The following is a 25,036-nucleotide window of genomic DNA, read 5'->3' as shown; positions in this document are numbered from 1 at the left end:
GGATTCTCTTGCTCTGCCCCTTCCCTGCACATGCCGTGCACACAGGCTCTCTCAAAATAAATATTTTTAAAACTCTTATTTATCAGTGTTTAGTAATAGCAGATTTTTCATTAACAACATTTTAATTCTTTTTAGCACGAGCTCAACTGGAGGCAGTCCTGTGCGGAAATCTGAAGAAAAAACAGATACAAAACGGACTGTCATTAAAACTATGGAAGAGTATAATAATGACAATACAGCTCCTGCTGAAGACGTTATTATTATGATTCAGGTTCCTCAGTCCAAATGGGATAAAGATGACTTTGAATCTGAGGAAGAAGATGTTAAGGCCACACAGCCTATGTCAAGTGTAGGAAAACCCGCCAGTGTTATAAAAAATGTTAGCACTAAACCGTTAAATACAGTCAAGTATACTGAAAAAGAAAGTGAGTCGTCAGAGAAAATTCAGAAACTCACCAAGGAAGTTAGCCATGAAGTTATACAGCATGAGATCAAGAGTTCAAAAAACTCTGCATCCAGTGAAAAGGGGAAAGCCAAAGATCGAGATCATTCGGTGTTGGAGAAGGAAAACCCCGAAAAGAGGAAAAACAGCACTCAGCCAGAGAAAGAGAGTAACTTGGACCGTCTGAGTGAACCAGGAAATTTTAAAAGTCTGTCTCAATCTTCCAAAGAGACAAGAACTTCAGAAAAGCATGATTCCGTTCGAGGTTCCTCGACTAAAGACTTCACTCCCAACAGAGACAAAAAAACAGACTATGACAACAGAGAGTACTCAAGTTCCAAACGTAGAGACGAAAGGAATGAATTAACAAGAAGGAAAGACTCACCTTCTCGAAGTAAAGATTCTGCATCTGGACAGAAAACTAAGCCAAGGGAGGAGAGAGATTTGCCTAAAAAAGGAACAGGAGATTCCAAAAAGAGCAATTCTAGTCCCTCCAGAGACAAAAAACCTCATGATCACAAAGCCACTTATGATACGAAACGCTCGACTGAAGAGACAAAATCTGTAGACAAAAATCCTTGTAAAGATCGTGAGAAGCACACGTTAGAAGCAAGGAACAATAAAGAATCGGGTGGCAACAAATTACTGTATGTGCTTAACCCACCAGACCCGCAGATTGAAAAGGAGCAAGTTACTGGGCAGACTGACAAGAGCGCTGTCAAGCCTAAGCCACAGTTAAGCCACTCCTCCCGACTTTCCTCTGACTTAACTAGGGAAACCGATGAAGCTGCTTTTGAACCAGACTATAATGAAAGTGACAGTGAAAGCAACATATCTGTAAAAGAGGAGGAAACTTCGGGAAAGATTGCTAAGGAACTGAAAGATAAAGTCGTGGAGAAAGCAAAAGACAGCCTGGACACGGCAGCAGCCAGCCAGGTAGGCACCGCCAGGAGCCAGAGTCCAAGCAGCCCTAGTGTTAGTCCAAGCAGAAGTCATAGCCCTTCTGGCAGCCGGACCCGGAGCCACAGCAGTAGTGCCAGCTCCGCAGAGAGTCAGGACAGCAAGAAGAAGAAGAAGAAGAAGGAAAAGAAGAAGCACAAGAAACACAAAAAACACAAGAAGCATAAGAAGCATGCAGGCACTGAAGGAGAGTTAGAAAAAAGCCAAAAACACAAACACAAGAAAAAGAAGTCAAAGAAGAGCAAAGATAAAGAAAAGGAGAAGGAGAAAGATGACCAAAAAGCGAAATCTGTCCCTGTATAAAGGGACAGATTTTAAAAATTGACTTAATTACTAAGTCATCTGTATTAAATTTTGTTATAATGTAAAGAGATTCAAGCCTTGTAAATAATGATATGGAAGACCCTGTGCTGCACTTAAAATATTGCTGCTTGATTATTTGATTTTTACATCAGAGCTTTATAACACGAACTTTTGTACAGAATTGTGAGTTGTGACCATGTAACATGAGAGGTTTTGCTAGGGCCTATTATTTTTAACCACCATTAATTAGTTGGGGTGGAGTTTACTGTACTGTGAAATTTTCACATTTGAATTTTTTTAATTGCCTGGCAAAAGCTGATATCAGTTCTAAAATATCAGCAGAATGATTTGCTGAATTCATTACAACCCCGTTATGTCACTTTTTGATTACAATAAAAGTTTTCAGTAAACTTTTCAAATGTTGAATATTTGCATTACTTGAAGAAAGTGTGTCCTGTCTCTGCCCCCCTCCCATTTCCTCATTTAAAATATCCTTGAGCCTGTAGCATAAGCTGAACTGAGTGTACAAAATTAGGAAGCAAACATGGTGGATAGACTTCATCAGTGGGCTGGTAGTGGATGGCCAGAAATAAGAAATCAGGATTAACTGGAGTTCTGGGTGGGAAAAAAATCTAAAAGGGCCTTAAACATATAAAGTAATTACAAGTTTGGACTTGCATTTTAGCCATGAGGAATTGTGATTTGTTTACATGGTCATGTATTTTTCTGGAAACCCTGATAAAGGAGTATGAAACTCATTGATGAGTTGTCAGCTAGAGAGCACACACCAGTGAGCCTCTAAGGCCTACTTGGTTTGCCTGGTTGACAAAAGCAAGCTGCAGTAGGTCCGGGAGCACTAGGTTAGACTCTGATGGGCTCTTCCTTTGTGTCTGCTGATCAGGAAGTATTGTAGGCAATGAAAAGCTATCGAAAGGTTTTGGGGGGGTTGGGGTAAGAATAGAAACACGGCAGCACGAACAGGGATCAAGACGACAGCTGCTAGGAGGAGGAGAAAAAAGATCAGCTCCGGTCTGAGGGTGGCCCTGGAGTACCACTGGACTGTGATCATGGAACAGGAAAGGATTTACATTAGCAGCAACTTGCTTCTGTTAACCTCGTGTCTCTGTGCCTTGTCGGGATTTCCAGACTCTGCCATGTGGATAGTAATGCAGACATACATACTTCATTGAATGTGTTTTTTAATGCAGCATTTAATATTCAAAGAAAAATTAATGTGGGTGACATGTTAAACAGCGTCATTCAGAACTGAGTTAAGTTTATTGATTGTTTCTCAAAAGTAAGTTTGTTAAAATAAGTTAAAACCAACTTTCCTTTAAAGGGCTCCATCACTGGGGATGAGGATGTCTGTTCTGCCCGCTCCCAGCCCCACCCCACCCCCACAACACATACTGCTGTTTCTACTTTCAGATACTCCAACTAGGCTACCCTCTTAACTCTTACTGTAAATCAGAACCCCAGATCTAGATCATATCTCCCCCATTCATTGAGGATTTTAGCACCCAGAATTCTTCAGCATAAATTTCATCATGTGAGGTCAGTTTCTTTACCAAGCCTCTGGTCTTTGATTTTAATCTCAGCTGACTTTTTTTTTTTTAACTGCGGTGCACTCGTATGACAGTTTCCAGAATTCCTCATCTGTGATGATTCTGCTCATAAGTTGAAACCAGTATTTCATAGATAGCCTGGTCTTCCAGCTCCATCCTCAACTTAGGCCCGAGGTTTTAACTTTTCTCTTACTCTTTCTACTGTGTTTGCCTAAGCCCTGCCATTTCCACATGACATTCCCCAAACCTGTCCCCTCTTCCCCATCTTCCTGTTCTAAAACAGTGGAACTCCCAAACCTAAACAAGGGTGCTGAATGGGGTGTTTAGCGAAATTAAAGGCTTGAGAGAAATGTTAAGGAATGACTGCCAGGCACTGTGTAAGGTGCTTGTGTCTATTTGATCCTTAAAAATTCTAGTGGCTTTTGATGTCTGATACCCCTTTGAGGAGGAAATTCCACTGCCTATGAAGCTGCAGGCCAACCTTGGGTGCTCAAACCTCAGTGCCTAACTAGTCCAACTACCCCCGCCATGGGGCAGAGTTGGGCAACATGGAAGGCCCAGCTAGAAAGTTGGGCAACGTGGAAGGCCCAACCAGAAACCCCTAGTTTTGCTGGTCCCCAGAAAGTCCACATTCTGTCTCCTTACCTAATGCACTCAGCTGTTTTAATCTGGCTGGAATTTTCTTCCGCCTCTGCCCGTCTCACAATTTCCTACCCATTGTTCAAGAGTTAGCTTGCCCTTTTTGAACTACTCCCTCGCAGTACCTGCCCGCCCACCCCGGTGCACACCTGGGATACAGTGGCATCGCTGAATATGCTGTGGTGACACTCCAGTTGTTTTCTATGGGTTTTGATCGTCTTCCTCACGGGACTGAGAGTCTCGAAAGGAATGTTTGGTTTATATTCCAGAAGCCAAACCACGCCTTGCACATAATGTTTGATAAGACAAAGTAACTTTTTTTTTTAGATTGAAGTTAAATTTTGCAATCTTCCTGGAAACCAGCGATGTGTCAACATTTGTAAGGGAGGAAAATAATTTTTGAGCTACTACAGATTTGGAAGATAGTAGCCTTCCAATAACCAGCTGCCTCACTGTGCCAAGGATATTGCAAAGCCTTACAATCAGAGGCCTAAGAATAACTCCTTTGCTAGTCTCAGCATGCCAAATGAAGAGTGCTAAGTCCCCTCCAAAATGTTTAAGCCTAGGATTTCAGAGAAAGCCAGTTAATGGTTTATTCATTCCGATTTGTGCAAGTGTCCCCATCTGTCTTGTCCACTTTTTCCTGTCTTTAACTCCTTCAATGAATGCTGTTCTTATTGTACAAAACTACACAGAACAAAACCTCTGATTTGGAGCATGCTCGCTCTTCTTTAAGTCCTTTTATATTACTGCTATTTACGTAAGCCAGCTTCAGCTGGTCTCTTACTTTAACAAAGCCTTGCTAATACATAGGTATGTATAGATAGTGTGCCCTACTTTTTCTATTTATGTATCCTAAATACATCCTTTGGCATTAACATTTTTCATCAACATTTTTAAGAATTGTAATCATGAAAGAAATAAAGTAAGCCACTTAAATCCTTGATAAAGGGTAGTGTGGCACTGGTATATGTGGATAACAGTACACACTAATAAAAATGGGGTTACCAGGAGTGTTCAGAGATTTCATGAGAATTCTTTTCAGCAATGTAGTCTCAACACTTCATCAAGGCTTCTTTTTGTTATAGGCTTTTGAGATTATTTTTAAGATCATGTTAAAAGGACTTGTAAAGAATAGCTATTGCTAATTTGAAGGGGGGATAAAAAGCCATTGCTAATTTATGCATTTCTAAAAAACTAATGGTGGGTGAACAGTGATCCCATATTAGAACCAACACCAGAATGAATCTTGCCTTCCCACACAGAAATGTAGCTACGTAGTCATTTGCTATGAAGTTGGCTTGGCCAGTGTGGATCTTTTTCAATTTAGTTTTTCATTTTTAAAGTCTTCAGTACTAAGAGATACTAGTAAAAGAGTGGACATTCACTGAAAATTCAAAATAGTTTCTTTTTGTAGAAACATTGACACTGTAAATTTTTTGATATTATAAATACGTTTTAACCTAGGCTTAATAACACACAAGGAAATATGGTAGACTGATTCCTTTTCATGTCCTGAAACTTAAAACTAATAAATTGGATGAAGGATGCCTGGCTGGCTCAATTGGTGGAGCATGCAACTTGATCTCTGGGTTGTGAGTTAGAGCCCCACGTTGGGTGGAGGGATTACTTTAAGTAAAACTTAAAAACAAATTGGATGAAAAGTGAACATAGGAGAAAATTGTATCAGTGCTAGAACCCAGGGAACGGATGGGATGGGAGGAGCAGACAGAAATGGGGGAACTTTGCCACAATGCCACATTTTAAAAGTTGTGTTTTTGTTTGTTTTTTGTTTTTGTTTTCAAACTAAAGACAGATGCCCAGAATTCTCTTCCTTGACAAAGCAGATGGCCTTTTGGGAAGTGCAAATAGAAGATCTTGAGCATTATGAATGCTTCATAATCGGGAGGGACAATGGTAGGTTATGGAGCATATGAGGACTACTCCCTCTGTGGTCATTTTAATATGGGAATTGCACAAAGGAACCCTGAAACCTAGGCTGCAATGTTGATGGGGATACGAGAAGATTCCACCCGAAACCAGATTGGCTGTATGTGGACTCATTGCCAGGAAGGGGGTTAGACCACAGAGGCCTCATTCCCCCAGCTATTACAAGTTGGGGTTAAAAACCAAAGATACACAATTTTCAACTCATGATAATATTGGTACTAGAATAGGTAGATCAGAGGAATTGAGTAAAACTCCAGAAATTGACCCACATAAGTAAGTAATAACAGTTGCAGCATAAATAAATGTGAAAAAGATCAATTTTTCAGTAAGTAGCTTTGAGAGAGCTGGATTCCCATTTTGAGAAAAAAATTTTCACATCTTAAAATTCTAGATGGATTAAATAAATATCCAAAATTTTATTTTACTACCCAACCTGAGTATTGGTCAGTTTTCCTTTTTCGAGGATCTTTGATAGTTTAGGTCTTTATTTTTCAAACTGACCAGTCACCTGGAAACCCAAGATCTTCCCCAATATTTCTGATAATACTTGTGAGATGTGGTTTATCGTATTGGCTCCTTTCTGACTCCCTGATATCTATTCCTGGTGCTGATTCTTCTCTTCAGATCTCACTACAGTAGAGTCTCAAGTCTTCATAAGTTTTATGACATTTCCCTCAGAATACATCACACCCTCTCATCTCCCTGTGTCCAGTGTCATTACTTCTTTTCTCTCCTACACCATCAGCTCTTCCTCTTTCAAGGTATTTTTCTGAGGCAAGAAACCATCGCCCTGTGATGAATTATGCCATTAGAGAGCAGAGGACGCTGCTGGCATTTCTTTAGAATAGCAATGCCTTTCTTCCCTGTACAATTTTTAAAAATTACAAACTCAACTATTGTACAGAAATACAAATGGCCAATTGACATTTGAAAAGGTTAAATGTCACTGGCAATAAAAACACCAGTGAGATGAAGTTCCTCTGCCTTCAGGTATTTAGAGTTGCCTGCAAGTCCCAAACCAACCCAATTCTCCCTTGTCTCATCCCCTTGGCATTTCCACCAGCATTTGTCCCGTGGTTAATGTTTCACTAAGTTTGCTTAGATCGTAATACACATCCTCAGTTTACAGGCTTTTAAATTCTGTGTTTATTTCTGACAAAGTCCTTGCATAGTTAAAAGTCTTCAAGTTCTTCAAGACCTAAAACACCAGAGTCTCCTGCCCCCACCCACTGTACCCTGACTCCAGACTCCAGCTCTTCAGATGCAATCAGTTCCAACTCTTCTTTCTTTGAAAACAAAACAGAAACACTTGAACATAAAAAGTCTTGATTTTTCAGTTTCAAGTGTTAGCTACTACTGACTCTAGCCCCTCCCCATCCCCCCACAAGTCTCTTCTCCCATCCTCTAAATAAAAGTTCTCATCTGGACTGAATTGAAATGCTATGGACATTCTTAGGCCTTTACATCTGTACTTCAAAATCAAATCATTTGGTATATTAGGATTCTTTTTCCTGTAAAATTTTGGTTTCCCCAGAATTAATAACTGGCTTATTTTAAAAAGTGTTTCATTTCCTAAAGATTACTCAAAAAATGTAAACCTCTTCCTCAGTATATTCAAATAAATCAAGTGGTCTTTTAGTTCATCTTTTTTCGTGTGATACGTCTCCTATGCAAATTGGTTGTCCTCTAGGCCAGCCACACAGCTATGACCCTGCAAGCTTCTTTACTACCATCCTGGGAATTTTCCTCACCCTCTCCCTGCAATGGATCTTTGTGTCTTCCATTTTGTGTCTTTCTCTTTCCAGGTTTTCTGCCTTATTTGCGGTGAAGGGCACATTCTCTGGTAGATTCTTGAGAAAGGCTGCGTGAAAAGGTAAGTTTTTTGAGAGCCTGTAACATCACTAATGTTCTGACTCCACCCCCACACCTGATTTATGGTTTGAGTCAAGAATTGTAGGTTGCAAGTTATTTTCACTCATACTTGTAAGCATTTCTCATAATCTAGCTTCTAGCATTGCCGAGAAGGAGTTCAAAGCCATTGTGATTCCCGATCCGTTTTTGTGATATCCTTTGAAGCAAAGGGCTGGAACTCACAAACCTTGAGATCATGACCTGAGCTGAAACCAGGAGTCAGGTGCTCAACCAACTGAGCCACCCACGCAATCCCACTTTGGCGGTATTTCTAATCTTTGTCTAACCCAAATTCAAAAAGCTCCTCCCAGATTTTCTTCTAAAAACTTTATAACTTTGGGTTTGCACTTAGATTGATGATCCAGTTTTTAATACCAGCTTTATTGAGATCTATTTCACATACCATAAAGTTTACCCCTTTGTCGTATAATCGTATACAGTTCAGTGGTTTTGAGGGTATTCACGGAGTTGTGCGACTCTTACCACCATCTAATTAGAACACTCTCATAACCCTAAAAAGGAACCCCTTACCCATCGGTCATTCCCCATTCCCTCCTCACCTCAACTCCTGGCAACTACTGATCTACCTTCTGCCTCCATGGATTTGCCTTTATGGACATTTCGTATAAATTGAATCATACAGTATGTGGTCTTTTGTCTCTGGCTTCTTTCGCTGAGCATAACGTTTTCAGGGTTCATCCGTGTTGTAGTATGTGTCAGTATCCCATTCTTTTCTGTGACGGAACAATAATCCACTGTGGCTCTACCATCACTTGATGTGCGTTTGACTTGTTTCCCCTTTTCGGCTATTATGAACAATGTGGCTAGGAAGATTCATGTACAAATTTTCCTGTGGTTGTGTATTTTCAGTTTTCAATCCTATAAATGGAATTGATGGATCATATGCCAAATGGTTCCCAAAACAGCTCTATCTTTTTATTTTTTAATGTTTATTTATTTTTGAGAGGGTAGAGGGAGGGACAGAGAGGCAGGGAGACACAGAATCCGCAGCAGGCTCCAGGCTTCAAGCTGTCAGCACAGAGCCTGACGCAGGGCTCAAACCTACCAACCATGAGATCATGACCTGAGCTGAAGTTGGATACTTAACCAACTGATCCACCCAGGTGCCCCACCTACCATTTTTTTTTTTTTTTTTTTAAGTAGAGGCTTCATGCCCAATGTAGGGCTTGAACTCCCAAACCCCAAGATCAAGAGTCACATGCTCTACTGACTGAGCCAGCCAGGCATTCCAGCTCTACCATTTTATATTCTCACCAATAGTGTACAAAGAGTTTCAATTTCTCCACATTCTCCCCAACACTTGTTCATCTTGTTGTTTATAGCTATGCTGGTGGGTGTAAAGTGATATTTCATTGTGGTTTGGATTTTTGTTTCTCAGATGACTGATGATGGTAAGCAAATATTCATGTGCTTAATGGCCATTTGCCTATCTTTTTTTTTTTGGCAGAAATGTCGATTCAAATTCAAATCCTCTGCCCATTTTTCATTTGGGCTATTTGTCTTTTTATTCTTGACTTGCCGGGGTTTTTATATAGTTTTGATACAAGTCACTTATCCGATATATGATTTGCAAATATCTTCTCCCATTCTATGGACTTTTTACTTCCTGTATGATCTCCTTTGAAGCAAAGTTTTAAAATGTTGATGATATCTAATTTACCTTATTATTTTCTTTTCTCACTTGTGCTCTGGTGTCACATCTAAGAAAACATTGCCTAGCCCAAAGTCATGAAGATCTACTTCTGCATTCCAAGAATTTTATTATTTTAGCCCTTATTTTGGGTCTTTAATAATTTTGAGTACATGTTTACATATGATAGGAGGTAGTTGTCCATTTTTATTCTTTTGTGTATGGATGTTCCCTTGTCCTGGCACCATTTGTTGAAAAACTTGTTTCCCCACTGAATCGTGCTGAATCGTGGTACCTTCTCCAAAATCAACTAGCCATAATGGTAAGGCTTTATATCTGGATTCTTAATTCTGTTCTGTTGACATACATGCTCATCCTGTACCAGTGCCACAGTGTATCTTTATATGTAAATTTTAAAATTGAGAAGTATGAATCTTCCAACTTCTTTTAAAATCTACATGTACAGGATATTCTGGGTGCCTTGCATTCCCATATGAATTTTAGGGTTAGATTGTCCATTTCTGGGGGAAAAAAGACATCTGGGATTTTGATAGGGATTACAGTGATCTCTTTTGGTGGTATTATCATCTTAATATGAATATTAAGTCTTCTAGTCCATAAACACAAGATACCTTTCCCTTTATTTAAATCTTCTTTAACTTCTTCCAGCATGGTTCTGTTGTTTTCAGTGCAAGTTTTGTGCATTCTTGGACAAGTTTATTCCTAGGTATTTTATTCTTTTTAATGTTATTGTAAATTGATTTGCTTTCTTAATTTGATTTTTTATTGTTCATCACTAGTGTATAGAACTACAGTTGATTTGTATGTATTGATTTCATATTCTGTAAACTTGCTGAACCTTTCATTAGTTCTAACAGTTTTTGGTGGAGTTCTTTGGGATTTTCTGTATATAAGGTCATGTCATCTGGAAAGAGTGGTACTTGTAGTTCTTCCTTTCTAATTTGGATCCCTTATTTTTGGTTTGTTTTTTATGCCTGACTTTTCTGGTAATGTTAAATAGAAGCGGCAAGAGGAAACATTCTTGTCATGTTCTGCTGTTAGGGGAAAAGCAGTCAGGCTTTCATGATCAAGTAGCACTGAGTTCTTCATAAATAACTTTTACCAGGTTGAGGGTGCTTCCTTCTCTTGCTAGTTTATTGAATGTCCCTGATTCACTGAGTCCAAGGGTGTTGGACTTGATCAAATGCTTTTTCCGTGTCTATCGAGGTGATCTTGTGGTTTTTGTTTTTTATTTAATATGGTGTATTATGTTGATTTATGTTCATAGAGTAGACCAACTTTGCATTCCTGAGATCCCCAACTGGTCATGTTATATAATTACTTCTTTATGATACTGAATTTTTACTTAGGAATTTTTCATCTATAAGGGATATTGGGTGTAATGTTTTTTGTTTGTTTAAGTTTATTTATTTATTTTGAGGGAGAGAGAGACACACAGAGAGCAGGGGAGGGGCAGAGATAGAAGGGAAGAGAGAATCCCAAGCAGGCTTCATACTGTCAGTGCAGGCAGAGCCTGATGTGCGGCTCGAACTCACGAATGGTGAGATTATGACCTGAGCTGAAACCAAGAGTTAGATGCTTAACCGAGTCACCTAGGTGCCCTGGGTATAATGTTTTTTCTTGTGATGTCTGTCTGGTTTTAAGATCAGGATAAAGCTGGCCTCATAAAATGATTTGGGAGGTGTCCCTATGAGTCCCGTTTACAGTTAATTTTTGTATAGTGCAAGAAGATATGGACTGAAGTGGGCTTTGTTTTTGTTTTGTTTTGTTTTTTAGCATTTGTGCATACATTTTGTTAGTGCCATTTGGTGTAAAGACCAACTTTCTCTACCAAGTTGCCTTTGCAAGTTTGTTGAAAATCAATCGATCGTATTTGTGTGGGCCTATCTCTGTAATTCCTATTCTGTTCCATTGTTTCTGCATCTGTCTTTACCCCAGTACTGTACTGTTTCGATTACTGTAGTTCTGTCCTCCAATTATAGTCTGACTCAAAGTTTCCCCCTACTCTTCTGTGCCTTCCATATTACCGTGAATTTTAGAATCAACAGCATTTCATTGCGGTAAAATATACATAACACAACCTAGCATTTTAGCCGATTTTAGATGTATTGTTCAGTGGCATTAAGGACATTCATACTATTGTACAGCCATCACCACCTTCCATCTTTTTCATCATCCCAAACTGAACGTCTGCACGCATTAAACAATAACTCCCCATTTCTTCTTCCCCCCAGTCTCTGGCCACAACCATTCCATTCTGTTTTCTGTCTTTATGAATTTACCACTCTAGATACCTCACATCAGTGGAATTATGACATTTGTCCTTTTGTGTCTGACTTATTTAATGTAATCCTCAAGGTTCATCCATGTTATAGCACATGTCAGAATTTCCTTTCTTTTTAAGGCTGAACAATATTCCGTGGCATGTATATACCACATTTTTGTTTGTCCATTCTAATGTTGGGAAATTTGGAATATTTTCACCTTCTGGCTACTGTGAATAGTGCTACTATGAACATTAGTAATATGGACTCAACTTCTCAATTTTTATTAAAAAGAAAGCCTTTTGGGGGTACCTGGGTGGCTCAGTCAGGTAAGCATATGACTTATTTTCAGCTCAGGTCTTGTTCTCGGGGTCGTGAGCTCGAGTTCTACACTGGTTATGAAGACTATTTTTAAAAAATGTCTTCTGGGGGCGCCTGGGTGGCTCAGTCGGTTGAGCGTCTGACTTCGGCCCAGGTCATGATCTCACGGTCCGTGGGTTTGAGCCCTGCATCGGGCTCTGTGCTGACAGCTCAGAGCCTGGAGCCTGTTTCAGATTCTGTGTCTCCCTCTCTCTCTGAGCCTCCACTGTTCATCCTCTGTCTCTCTCTGTCTCAAAAATAAATAAACATTTAAAAAAAAATTTTTTTAAATGTCTTCTGGGATTTTTATTTTTATTTTATTTTATTTTTTTAGCATTTATTTATTTTTGAGAGACAGAGACAGAGCATGAGCAGGGGAGGGGCAGAGAGAGAAGGAGACACAGAACCTGAAGCAGGCTCCAGGCTCTGAGCTGTCAGCACAGAGCCTGACGTGGGGCTCGTGAGACCATGACCTGAGCTGCAGTTGGATGCTTAACTGACTAAGCCACCCAGGCGCCCGTCTTCTGAGATTTTTAAAAAATATTTTATTTAAAAACATTTTTTTAATGTTTATTTTTGATAGAGACAGAGCATGAGTGGAGGAGGGGTAGAGAGAGAGGGAGACACAGAATCCAAAGCAGGCTCCAGGCTCTGAGCTGTCTGCACAGAGCCCAACGTGGGGCTTGAACTCATGAACCGTGAGATCATGATCTGAGTTGAAGTCGGATGCTTAAACGACTGAGCCACCCAGGTGCCCCAAGATTTTATTTTTAACTAATCTCTACACCCAGCATGGGCCTCAAACTCACAATCCTGAGATCAAGAGTTGCACACTCCACCAGCTGAGCCAGCCAGGCACCCCTCCTTCTGGGATTTTTGTTAAGATTGCATTGAGCCAACAGATTAATTTGGGGAGAATTGATGTATTAACAATACTGAGTCTTCCAATCCATAAACCCATGGATGTTTCCATTTATTTAAAATTTTTTTTTCAAGGTTTATTTATTTTTGGGACAGAGAGAGACAGAGCATGAACGGGGGAGGGGCAGAGAGAGAGGGAGACACAGAATCGGAAACAGGCTCCAGGCTCTGAGCCATCAGCCCAGAGCCTGACGCGGGGCTCGAACTCACGGACCGCGAGATCGTGACCTGGCTGAAGTCGGACGCTTAACCGACTGCGCCACCCAGGCGCCCCTGTTTCCATTTATTTAGATGTTCTTTCATTTCTCTCAAGGTTTTGGAATTTTCAGTGTATAGGACTTACATATTTTTTAAAAAAATTTTAATGTTTATTTATTTTTGGAGAGAGAGAGAGAGAGAGGGATGGAGAGTGAGCAGGGAAAGGGGCAGAGAGAGAGGGAGACACAGAATCTGAAGCAGGCTCCAGGCTCCGAGCTGTCAGCACAGAGACCAACGCGGGGCTTGAACTCACGAGTCTTGAGATTATGAACTGAGACGAAGTCAGGTGCCATCCAGGCACCCCAAGACATACATATTTTTGGTCAGATTTGTCCTCAAGCTTTTCATATTTTCATGCTTTCATACACAGTATTTCTTAAAATTTCCATTCTGTTTGTTGCTAGTGTCTGGAAACAATTTTGGAAATTGGGCTTGTATCCTGAAATCTCACTAAACTTACATATTAATTCGAGTAGTTTTTTTCATACATTTTCTAGATAATGATCCTGTTGCCTATGAATAAAAACAGGTTTACTACTTTCTTTCCAATCTAAGGTGCCTTTGATTTATTTATTTATTTTCTTGCTTGAGCACCCTGGCCAAGACTTGTAATACAGTGTTGGATACCAGTAATGAGAACAGACATTCTTGTCTTGTTCCTCATCTTACAGGGAAAGCTTTTAGTCTTTCACTACTACGTGTGATGTTAGCTATAGATTGTTTTCATAGATGCCCTTTATTAGGTTGGGAAAGTTCCCATCTATTCCTAGTTTGCTGAGAGTTATTTGTAATGGCTGTTGTGTTTTGTCAAAAAAAATTTTTGGCATCTATTGAAATAATTGTGTGGGTTTTCTTTTCTAGTCATCATGTGAATTACATTGATTAAATGTTAAATTGACCTTATATAGCTGGAATAAACCCCACTGGATCATTATGTGGTAGCCCTTTCATATGATATTAAATTCAATTTAATAAAACTTTGTTAAAAAATTTTTCATCTTTTTAAGAGGTATATTCATTTTTAGTTATGTTCCTTGTACTGTGTTTGTCTGAATTTGATATCTGAGCAGTGCTGACTTTGTAGAATTCATTGGGAAATATTTCTCCTTCAATTTTCTGGAAGAGCTGGTATAGAATTTGAATTATTTCTTCCTTAAGAATTTGGTACAGGGGTGTCTGGGTGGTTCAGTCTGTTATGCATCTGACTCTTGATTTCATCTCAGGTCATGATCTCATGGTCATGAGATAGAGCCCCACGTCAGGCTCTGTGCTGAGCGTGGAGCCTGCTTGGGATTCTCTCTCTCTCTCTCTCTCTCTCTCTCTCTCTCTCTCTGTTCCTTCCTTCCCCACCCCCCACACACATTCTCTCTCTTTCTCTCTCTCACATAAATAAATAAAAATTTTTTTTAAAGAACTTTGTAGAATTACTCAGTGAAGTCATCTGGCCCTGTAGTTTCCCTTACTGAAAAGATTTTAAGTGCAATTTCAATTTCTTTAATAGACATAACACTTATCCAAGTTATCTATCTATTCTTGAGTGAGCTTTGACACTTTGTGTCTTTCCAGGCACTTTCCTACTTTATCAAAGTTGTCAAGTTCATCAACGTAAAGTTACCCATAATATCTTCTTCTTATCCTTTTTAATATTCATAGAATCTGGAGTAGTGTTATCTTTCTCACTCCTGATATTGGTAACTTGTGTCTTCTCCTTTTTTCTCCCTGACAAGTGTGGCTAGAAGTTTATTAATTGTATTGATCTGTTAACATCGGCTTTTGGTTTCATTGATTTTTCTGTATTATCTTTTAGTTGTCTATTTTGTAAATATCTGTTCTAATTTTATATTTCCTTTCTTCTGCTTCCTCTATGCTTTATTTGCTTTTATTTTTTTCTCCTAATTTCTTAAGGCAATAGCTGAAGTTATTGAGTTGAGGTCTTTCTTTTCTTTTCTTTTCTTTTTTAACATTTATTTATTTTTGAGAGACAGACAGAGACAGAGCAGTAGTCGGGGAGGAATAGAGAGAGAGGGAGACACAAAATCTGAAGCAGGTTCCAGCTCTGAGCTGTCAGCACAGAGCCCGATGTGGGGCTTGAACTCACAAACTGTGAGATCACGACCTGAGCTGAAGTCAGATGCTTAACTGACTGAGCCACCCAGGTGCCCCAAGGTCTTTCTTTTCTCGTATAGGCATTTAGTGTCACAGATTTCCATTTAAATACCATCTTAGCTTCATCTAACATTTTTGTTACATTTTAATTAGCACTCAGTTCAAAATTCTAGTTTCTTTTTTGATTTTTCTTTTCACCCATGGGTTATTTAGAAGTATGTTATTTAGTTTCCAAATATTTAGAGATTTTTCAGATATGTTACTGATTTTGTAAATTTTTTAATGTTTATTTATTTTTGAGACAGAGAGAGAGAGCAGGGGAGGAGTAGAGAGAGAGGGAGACACAGAATCTGAAGCAGGCTCCAGGCTCCAGGCTCTGAGCTGTCAGCACAGAGCCCGATGCAGGGCTCAAACCCACGGACTGTGACATCATGATCTAAGCCAAAGTCAGACGCTTAACTGACTAAGCCACCCAGGCTCCCCAATATATGTTACTGATTTTATTTTATTTTATTTTATTTTATTTATGTTATTTTATGTTATTTTATTTTATTTTATTTTATTTTTTAAATTACATCCAAATTAGTTAGCATATAGTGTAACAATGATTTCAGGAGTAGATTCCTTAGTGCCCCTTACCCATTTAGCTCATCCCCCCTCCCATACCCCTCCAGTAACCCTCAGTTTCTTCTCCATATATAAGAGTCTGTTATGTTTTGTCCCCCTCCCTGTTTTTATATTATTTTTGCTTCCCTTCCCTTGTGTTCATCTGTTCTGTGTCTTAAAGTCCTCATATGAGTGAAGTCATATGATATTTGTCTTTCTGACTAATTTTGCTTAGCATAATACCCTCTAGTTCCATCCATGTAGTTGCAAATGGCAAGATTTCATTCTTTTTGATTGCCGAGTAATACTCCATTGTATATATATGCCACGTCTTCTTTATTCATTCTTCCATCGATGGACATTTTGGCCTTTCCATACTTTGGCTATGGAACAATATTTGTTCTTCCTATCCAGGAACATGGAATATTTTTCCATTTTTTTTGTGTGTGTGTGTCTTATTCAATTTCTTTCATAAGCTTTCTATAGTTTTCAGTGTATAGATTGTTCACCTCTTTGGTTAGATTTCTTCCTAGGTATTTTATGGTTTTTGGTGCAATTATAAATGGGATCGATTCCTTGATTTCTCTTTCTTCATTGTTGGTGTATAGGAATGCAACCAATTTCTTTGCATTGATTTTATATCCTGCAACTTTGCAGAATTCATGAATCAGTTCTAGCAGCTTTTTGGTGGAATCTTTTGGGTTTTCCATATGGAGTATCATGTCATCTGCAAAGAGTGAAAGTTTGACCTCCTCCTGGCCAATGTGGATGCCTTTTATTTCTTTGTGTTGTCTGATTGCAGAAGCTAAGACTTCCAATACTATGTTGAATAACAGTGGTGAGAGTGGACATCCCTGTCTTTCTCCTGACCTTAGGGGGAAAGTTCTCAGTTTTTCCCCATTGAGGATGATATTAGCATTGGGTCTTTCATATATGGCTTTTATGATCTCGAGGTATGATCCTTCTATCCCTACTTTCTTGAGGGTTTTTATCAAGACAGGATGTTGTGTTTTGTCAAATGCTTTCTCTGCATCTTCTGAGAGGATCATGTGGTTCTTGTCCTTTCTTTTATTGATGTGATGAATCACGTTAATTGTTTTGCAGGTATTGAACCAGCCCTGCATCATAGGTATAAATCCCACTTGGTTGTGATGAATAATTTTTTTAATGTATTGTTGGATACAATTTGCTAATATCTTGCTGATGAGTTTTGCATCCATGTTCATCAGGGAAATTGGTCTGTAGTTCTCCTTTTTAGTGGGGTCAATGTCTGGTTTTGGAATCAAGGTAATGCTGGCTTCATAGAAAGAGTTTGGAAGTTTTCCTTCCATTTCTATTTTTTGGAACAGCTTCAAGAGAATAGGTGTTAACTCTTCCTTAAATGTTTGGCAGAATTCCCCTGGAAAGCCATCTGGCCTTGGACTCTTGTTTTTTGGTAGATTTTTGATTACTGATTCGACTTCTTTACTGGTTATGGGTCTGTTCAAATTTTCTATTTCTTCCTGTTTCAGTTTTGATAGTGTATATGTTTCTAGGAATTTGTCCATTTCTTCCAGATTGCCCATTTTATTGATGTATAATTGCTCATAATATTCTCTTATTATTGTTTTTATTTCTGCTGCATTGGTTGTGATCTCTCCTCTTTCATTCTTGATTTTATTTATTTGGGTCCTTTTTCTTTTTGATCAAACTGGCTAGTGGTTTATCAATTTTGTTAATTCTTTTAAAGAACCAGCTTCTGGTTTCATTGATCTGTTCTACTGTTTTTTTGGTCTCAATAGCATTAATTTCTGCTCTAATCTTTCTTATTTCCTGTCTTCTGCTGGTTTGGGGTTTTATTTGCTGTTCTTTTTCCAGCTGTTTAAGGTGTAAGGTTAGGTTGGGTATCTGAGGACTTTCTTCCTTCTTTAGGAAGGCCTGGATTGCTATATACTTTCCTCTTATGACCATCTTTCCTGCATCACAGAGGTTTTAGGTTGTGGTGTTATCATTTTCATTGGCTTCCATGTACTTTTTAATTTCCTCTTTAACTTCCTGGTTAGCCCATTCATTCTTGAGTAGGATGTTCTTTAGTTTCCAAGTGTTTGCTGTCTTTCCAGATTTTTTCTTGTGGTTGATTTTGAGTTTCATAGCATTGTGGTCTGAAAATATGCATGGTATGATCTCGATCTTTTTGTACTCATGAGGGGGTAATTCGTGACCCAGTATGTGATCTATTCTGGAGAATGTTCCATGTGTACTGGAGAAGAATGTATATTCTGCTGCTGTAGGATGAAATGTTCTGAATATATCTGTTAAGTCCATCTGGTCCTGTGTGTCATTCAAGGCCATTGTTTCCTTGTTGATTTTCTGATTAGATGATCTGTCCATTGTTGTAAGTGGGGGTGTTGAAGTCCCCTACTATTCTGGTATTATTAATGAGTTTCTTTATGTTTGTGATTAATTGATTTATATATTTGGGTGGTTCCAATTTGGCGCCTGAACATTTACAATTGTGAGGTCTTCTTGGTGGATAGACCCCTTATTTATGATATAATGCCCTTCTTCATCTCTTGATACAGTCTTTTTTTTAAAGTCTAGATTGTCTGATATAAGTATGGCTACTCCGGCTTTCTTTTGTTGACCACTAACATGATAGATGGTTCTCCACCCCCTTACTTTCAATCTGAAGGTGTCTTTAGGTCTAAAGTGGATCTCTTGTAAACAGCATGTAGATGGATCTTGTTTTCTTATCCATTCTGTTATCCTATGTCTTTTGATTGGAGCATTGAGTCCATTGACATTTAGAATGAGTACTGGAAAGATACTGAATTTATTGCCATTATGTTGCTTGTAGAGTTGGAGTTTCTGGTGGTGTTCTCTGGTCCTTTCTAGTCTTTGGTGCTTTTGGTGTTTGTTTGTTTGTTTGTTTATGTTTGTATGTATGTGTGTGTATTTATATATTTATTTATTTTCATCTTTTCTCCCCTCAGAGAGTCCCCCTTAAAATTTCTTGCAGGGCTGGTTTATTGGTCACAAACTCCTTTAATTTTTGTTTGTCTGGGAAACTTTTCATCTCTCCTTCTATTTTGAATGACAGCCTTGGTGGATAAAGAATTCTTGGCTGCATATTTACCTGATTCAGCACATTGAATATATCCTGCCACTCCTTTCTGGCCTGCCAAGTTTCTGTGAATAGGTCTGCTGCAACCCTGATCTGTCTTCCCTTGTAGGTTAAGGACTTTTTTTCCCTTGCTGCTTTCATGATTCTTTCCTTGCCTGAGTATTTTGTGAATTTGACTATAATATGCCTCTTTGATAGTTGGTTTTTGTTGAATCTAATGGGAGTCCTCTGTGCTTCTTGGATTTTGATGTCTGTGTCTTTCCCAGGTTAGGAAAATTTTATGCTATGATTTGCTCACATAACCTCTACCCCTATTTCTCTCTCCTCTTCCAGGACCCCTATGATTCTGATGTTGTTCCTTTTTAATGAGTCACTGATTTCTCTAATTCTTTAAATCCTGCTCTTTTGCCTTGGTCTCCCTCTTTTTTTCTGCTTCATTATTCTCCATAATTTTGTCCTCTATATCACTGATTCTCTGCTCTGCCTCATCAATCCTTGCTGCCGTGTCATCCATTTGAGATTGCAGCTCAGGTATAGCATTTTTTATTTCATCCTGACTAACTTTTACTTCTTTTATCTCCACAGAAAGGGATTCTAATCTATTTTCCACCCCAGCTAGTATTCTTATTATTGTGATTCTCAATTCTCGTTCAGACACCTGGCTTGTATCTGTGTTGGTTAAGTCCCTGGATGTCATTTCTTCCTGCTCTTTCTCTTGGGGTAAATTCCTTCATTTCATCATTTTAAAGGGAGAAAAGGAATTAATGAGGTAAAAACAAAAAAAAATTGTTAGTTAAAATTAAAAACAACACACACACACACACACACACACACACACATCAAATAAATGATGCTAGATCCTAGGTGTGTTTTGGTCTGGGAGTTGAAAGGGGCTTGATAGATTAGAGAAAAAAGAGTAAAGGGAAAAAAAGGAAATCGTTTGAAAATTTGAAAAAATGAATACACTGAAACAGAATAAAATCGAATGATGGAAGTAAAATAGAATTTGAAAAAATTTACACAAAAGTAAAAAATATAGCAGAAAAAAATAAAGAAAAATATTTGTAATAAAAATTGAAAATAAAAATAAATTTTTCTCTTTCTGTATTCAAGAAAAATGAAAAAAAGAAAAAAAGAGAAATGGAAAAACAAAGAAAATTGAATAGATGGACCAGCAAACAGACTGAAATATGATTAAAATTACTTCATTTTCCCCTAGAAGTCAAACTGAAACACTTTTTAGTCCGTAAACTAACCAGGTGGAGAGTTTTATTCCTGAAGAGTGAGGTTGGCCCAGTTGGGTGGGGCTTAGTGTAATGGCTCCATTCTCCACTAGATGGCGCCGCTTAGCTTACTGGGGTGGACGGTTGTGGCGCTTGTAGGTGCCTATGGGCATGCGCCAGAGCGGCAAAAATGGCGTCACCCAGCCACCCAGTCTCTTATCAGATCTCCGTTCTCCATGATCAGCAATCGCGCACCTGTCCTTTGTCTTCGGCTTCCATCCATTCTCTACTTTTACACCCTCCGTGACCAAGCCCCAGGCAGCACCTCCCTTCTGAGTTTTATCTCAGATGCGAGTGTGTTTCCCGACCCCGTATTTCTGCGAGACTGTGGCCTCGAGCCGTTCTGCCTCTCTGTGGAGGGTCTCACTGAGCAATGGCCGGGTGCCGGCGGCACCCAGGAATGTTTGCGGTACCGTGCTGCTGACGAGGCCCAGAGACCGCGACCGGGTGCCAGCCCGCCCCAGAAAACGTTTGCGCGATAGTGTAGCAGCAGCGTTTCAGGGATTATGGCAAATCACAACACGCGTCTGGCACCAGGCTTCACCCCCAGGGACCGTGTTCCAGCACCAGCGAATGTGGTTTTTCTTTGGGGTCTGCCGAGGTGGCCACACGGACTCTACCAGATGCCCTCCCAGCAGGGGAACCGCCTCTGCCATGTGGCCTGAAGACCCCCAGACTCCACTCTGCTCCCGGGGATTCGTCCTTCCCACCAGGGCACCACCAGGTATCAGCTGCAGAGTTTCAGCCTCTGCGCTCCCCGTTTATAGATTCTTAATGGAATTGAAACCCTCTCTTTTCTCCTTTCTCCCTTTTTAGTTCAGTCACTGTGGCTGTTTCCACTTTTCCATTTTCTCTCCAGCTGCTCTTGGGGGTGCTTTTCCTGTCTCCCCCCCCCCCAACCTCTCTCCACAAGCAAAAACAACTCCCTGCCCTCTGTGGCTTCTCTCTCCCCCAGTTCACCTCTCTGCGCCGCTTACCTGCTGAGTTCTGGTTGTGCAGATTGTGGTTCAGGTTGTGCAGATTGTTGTGTTAATCCTCAAATCGGTTTTCTAGGTGTGCGGGATGGTTTAGTGTTGATCTGGCTATATATTTCATGGATGTGAGACACACACAAAAAACTATATGTTACTGATTTCTAATTTAATTCCATTTTGGTAGGAGAAGACCTTATATGATTTTTATTTATTCGAGTTTTTTGAAATTTGTCTTATGACTGAGGCTGTCATTTATCCTGGTAAGCATTCTATGCACACTTGAAAACAATGTGTATTCTGCTATTGTCATATGGAATGTCCGGTAAATGTCAATTAGAGTGAGTTTGTCAAAATGTTCAAGTTTTCTATGCTTATTTTCTGTATAGTTGTTCTATTAATTATTGAAAGATGGATGTTGAAATATCTGCCTATCATTGTGGATCTGCCTGTTTTTCCTGACTGTACTATCTCTTGTGCTTCATTTATTTTGAAGCTCTCTTATTTGGTGAATAAATGTTAAGTTTGTTATATGCTCTTGATTAATTAACCCTGTTGTCATTATGAAATTACCCTCTTTATCTCTTGTAGTAGACATCTCCCTATGTTTGATATTGATAGATCCAATCTACCCTTCTTTTGGTTAATGTTAGCATAGTATAATCTTTTCCCATCTTTGTGTTTTTAACGTATTTGTATTTTATATTTAAAATGGGTTTCTTTTAACATACAATTGGTTCTTGCTTTTTGATTCACTCTCACAGTCTCTGCTTTGGAATGGGGTGTTTAGATCATTTATATTTAATGTGATTGCTGATATGAATGGGTTGAAATCATCTTTGTTTCCCTTTTCCTTTTTTCTGTTTTCAGGTGAAATGAATATTTTTGTTATTCCATTTCATCTTCTCTGTTGGTATATTAGCTATGACTTCTAATTATGTTATTTTAGTGCTTGCTTTAGGTTTATACTATATATCTTACACTTAATCATAGCCCACTTTCAAGTGATATTCCACTTCACATATAGTTAGTATAAGGATCTTATACTTCTATTTCTCTTCTTCTGGTTTTCATGCTATTTTTTTGTCATATACTTTACTTCTAGTTATTTTGTATACCCACAATACATTATTATTATTTTTACAGAGCTTTAAATAAGAAATAAAGTATTTATATTTACTATTCTTTGTCCTCTTTATTCCTTTATAATCTCAAGGAATTGAGATTCCTTTATGTAGATCCAGATTGCCATCTGGCATCATTTTCTTCTGCCTGAAGGACTTCCTTGAACATTTCCTATAGTGAAGGTCTGCTGGTGATGAATTTTTTTCAGGTTTTGTATGACTAAAAACATTTTTATTTTGCTTTACTTTTTGAAAGATTTATTGCTAAGTGTAGAATTCTAGGTTGACTTTTTTTCCTTTTACTAAAGGACAGATGTTATACTGTGTCACATATGCATTTTTTCCAACAGAAATTTACTATCATCCTTCCTTTTGTTTCTCTGTAAAATTTTCCACTCTCTCATTGCTTGTTTATTTTTTGTAACAGCTTTATTGGAATATAATTCACATACTACACATTTAAAGTATACAACTCAGTGGTTTTTAGTATATTCACAGAGTTGTGCAGTGATCACTACACAACCTTAGAAGATTTTATCACCCCCAGAAAGAAACCCATACCCTTTAGCTGTTACCACATCCCCAATACCCTCATCTCTCCAGCCCTAATCTACTTTTCTTTACAGATGTGCGTATACTGGATATTCAATATAAAGGGAATCATATAATACATGGGTTTTTTGACGTCTGCCTTCTTTCACTTAATATGTTTTTAAGGTTCATTCATGTTGCACCTTGTATCAGTATTTAATTTCTTTTTATGACCACATAATATTTCATTTTAAGTATATACTACATTTTGCTTCTCTATTAATCATTTGAGGGACACTTAGATTTCCATGTTTTGGCTATTGTGATTAATGCTGCTATGAACACTTATGTATTAGTTTTTATGAAACACGTGTTTTCTTGGGTATGCAACTAGGATCAAAACTATTGAACCAAATAGTAATTGAATATTTAACTTTTTAGGTAATTGCCAAACTGTTTTCCAAAGTGGCTGCACCATTGTACATTCTCACCAGCAGTGTAGAGGATTCTAATTTCTCCCTATCTTTGCCAACACAAAAGTGTGTTTTTTTTTTTAATTATAGCAATTTCAGCAGATGTGAAATGATCCCTACCCACTTTTTTTTTTTTTTTAATTTTTTTTTTTTCAATGTTTATTTATTTTTGGGACAGAGAGAGACAGAGCATGAACAGGGGAGGGTCAGAGAGGGAGACACAGAATCGGAAACAGGCTCCAGGCTCTGAGCCATCAACCCAGAGCCTGACGTGGGGCTCGAACTCACGGACCGCGAGATCGTGACCTGTCGTGACCTGGCTGAAGTCGGACGCTTAACCGACTGCGCCACCCAGGCGCCCCAATCCCTACCCACTTTTAATATTTCCTCTTTATAGTTGGTTTTAAGCAGTTTGATTATGACATTCTTTGGTGTAGCTTTCCTTATGTTTCTCATGGTTGGTGTTTGTTTAGCTTTTTGGATTTTTGTGTTTATAGTTTTCATCTGTTTGGAAAAATTTCAGCCATAATTTTTTTTCCTTTTTTTAAAATCTAGAAGACTGATTTTGTTCTTTGTTCCATCTTCCATGTTTCTACCTAACATGTCTCATCTTTCCTCTAGTACATATGGAAGGTAATTATTGTAACTGCTTGCACTTCCTTATATACTAATTCTATTGTGTGCCATTTCTAGGTTAGTTTTGATTGATTATTTCTCCTCTCCATGAGTTATGTTTTTCTGTTTCTTTGCATGTCTGTTAATATTAGAGATCAGATGGTAGACTTGTGAATTTTACTTTGACGTGTGCTAGCTGTTTCTGTGTTTCTTTAAGTACTTTTGAACTTTGATAGGGGGTGCAGTTCAGTTACTTGGAAACCTGCTGATCCTTTCAAAGCTTGCTTTGAAAGTTTGTTTGGTTAAACCAGAGTTGTGTTTAGTCTAGGCATAATTCAGTCCCACCACTGAGGCAAAACACTTCTAACTGTCCTACCTGATACCCTGTGAATTAGGAAGTTTTCCATTCTAGGATAGTGAGCAGGAGGTATTCCTGGCCCTATGTGTACCCCCAAAACTCAGTCTCTCAAATCCTTTGGGGTAGTTTTTCCCATCGTGTTAGGTAGTTTTCTCACAGACATGTGATGTTATGTACTCAACTGAAGACTTGAGAGATACCCTTGCACTTCATTTTCTGTGCAGCTCTGTCCTCTCCAGTGAACTGCCCTGAAAACTCTATTGGCATTGGCCTCCCTGGACTCCCAGCTCTGTCTCTTTGACTTAGGGAGACTGTCAGACTCCGTTTGAGTTCCACATCTGCACTGCAGCTTGGAGACTCTCTCTAGGGAGTAGTATGGGGCAATAATAGGGCTTATCTCCTTGGTTTCCTTTGTCTCGAAGATCACTGTCCTTTGTTATCTGACATTCAATGTCTTGAAAACTGTTGTCATATATTTTGTCTTTTTTTTTTTTTCAATTTCAGGCAGAAGGGTACATCTAATTCCTGTTATTCCATCTTATTTGGAATCAAAGGGCACTCCCTCTTTTTAAAAAGTTAAGCATAAAGTTTTTTAATAGACTTCATTCAACTGTTTTATTA

At 38.8% G+C, this 25,036-nt stretch overlaps 1 protein-coding gene across 2 annotated transcripts in view; it reads left to right on the top strand.

Annotated features, from left to right (window-relative positions):
- The window catches only part of RBBP6 (RB binding protein 6, ubiquitin ligase), a 32,159-nt gene extending 30,035 nt beyond the window's left edge, over positions 1 to 2,124 (top strand). For both annotated transcript variants that reach the window (XM_045461990.1, XM_045461989.1), the window contains one exon: positions 136 to 2,124. In XM_045461990.1, the coding sequence (XP_045317946.1) occupies positions 136 to 1,705 (1,570 nt within the window). In that variant the 3' untranslated portion in view covers positions 1,706 to 2,124. The remainder of the gene's footprint in view (positions 1 to 135) is intronic.
- The last annotated feature ends 22,912 nt before the right edge of the window (positions 2,125 to 25,036 follow it).

This window comes from Leopardus geoffroyi, chromosome E3 (genome assembly GCF_018350155.1).
Source record: "Leopardus geoffroyi isolate Oge1 chromosome E3, O.geoffroyi_Oge1_pat1.0, whole genome shotgun sequence".
In the NCBI taxonomy this organism is placed as follows: Eukaryota; Metazoa; Chordata; class Mammalia; order Carnivora; family Felidae; genus Leopardus; species Leopardus geoffroyi.
Note: the sequence above shows the minus strand (reverse complement) of the source record. Positions and strands in the feature narration are given on the sequence as shown.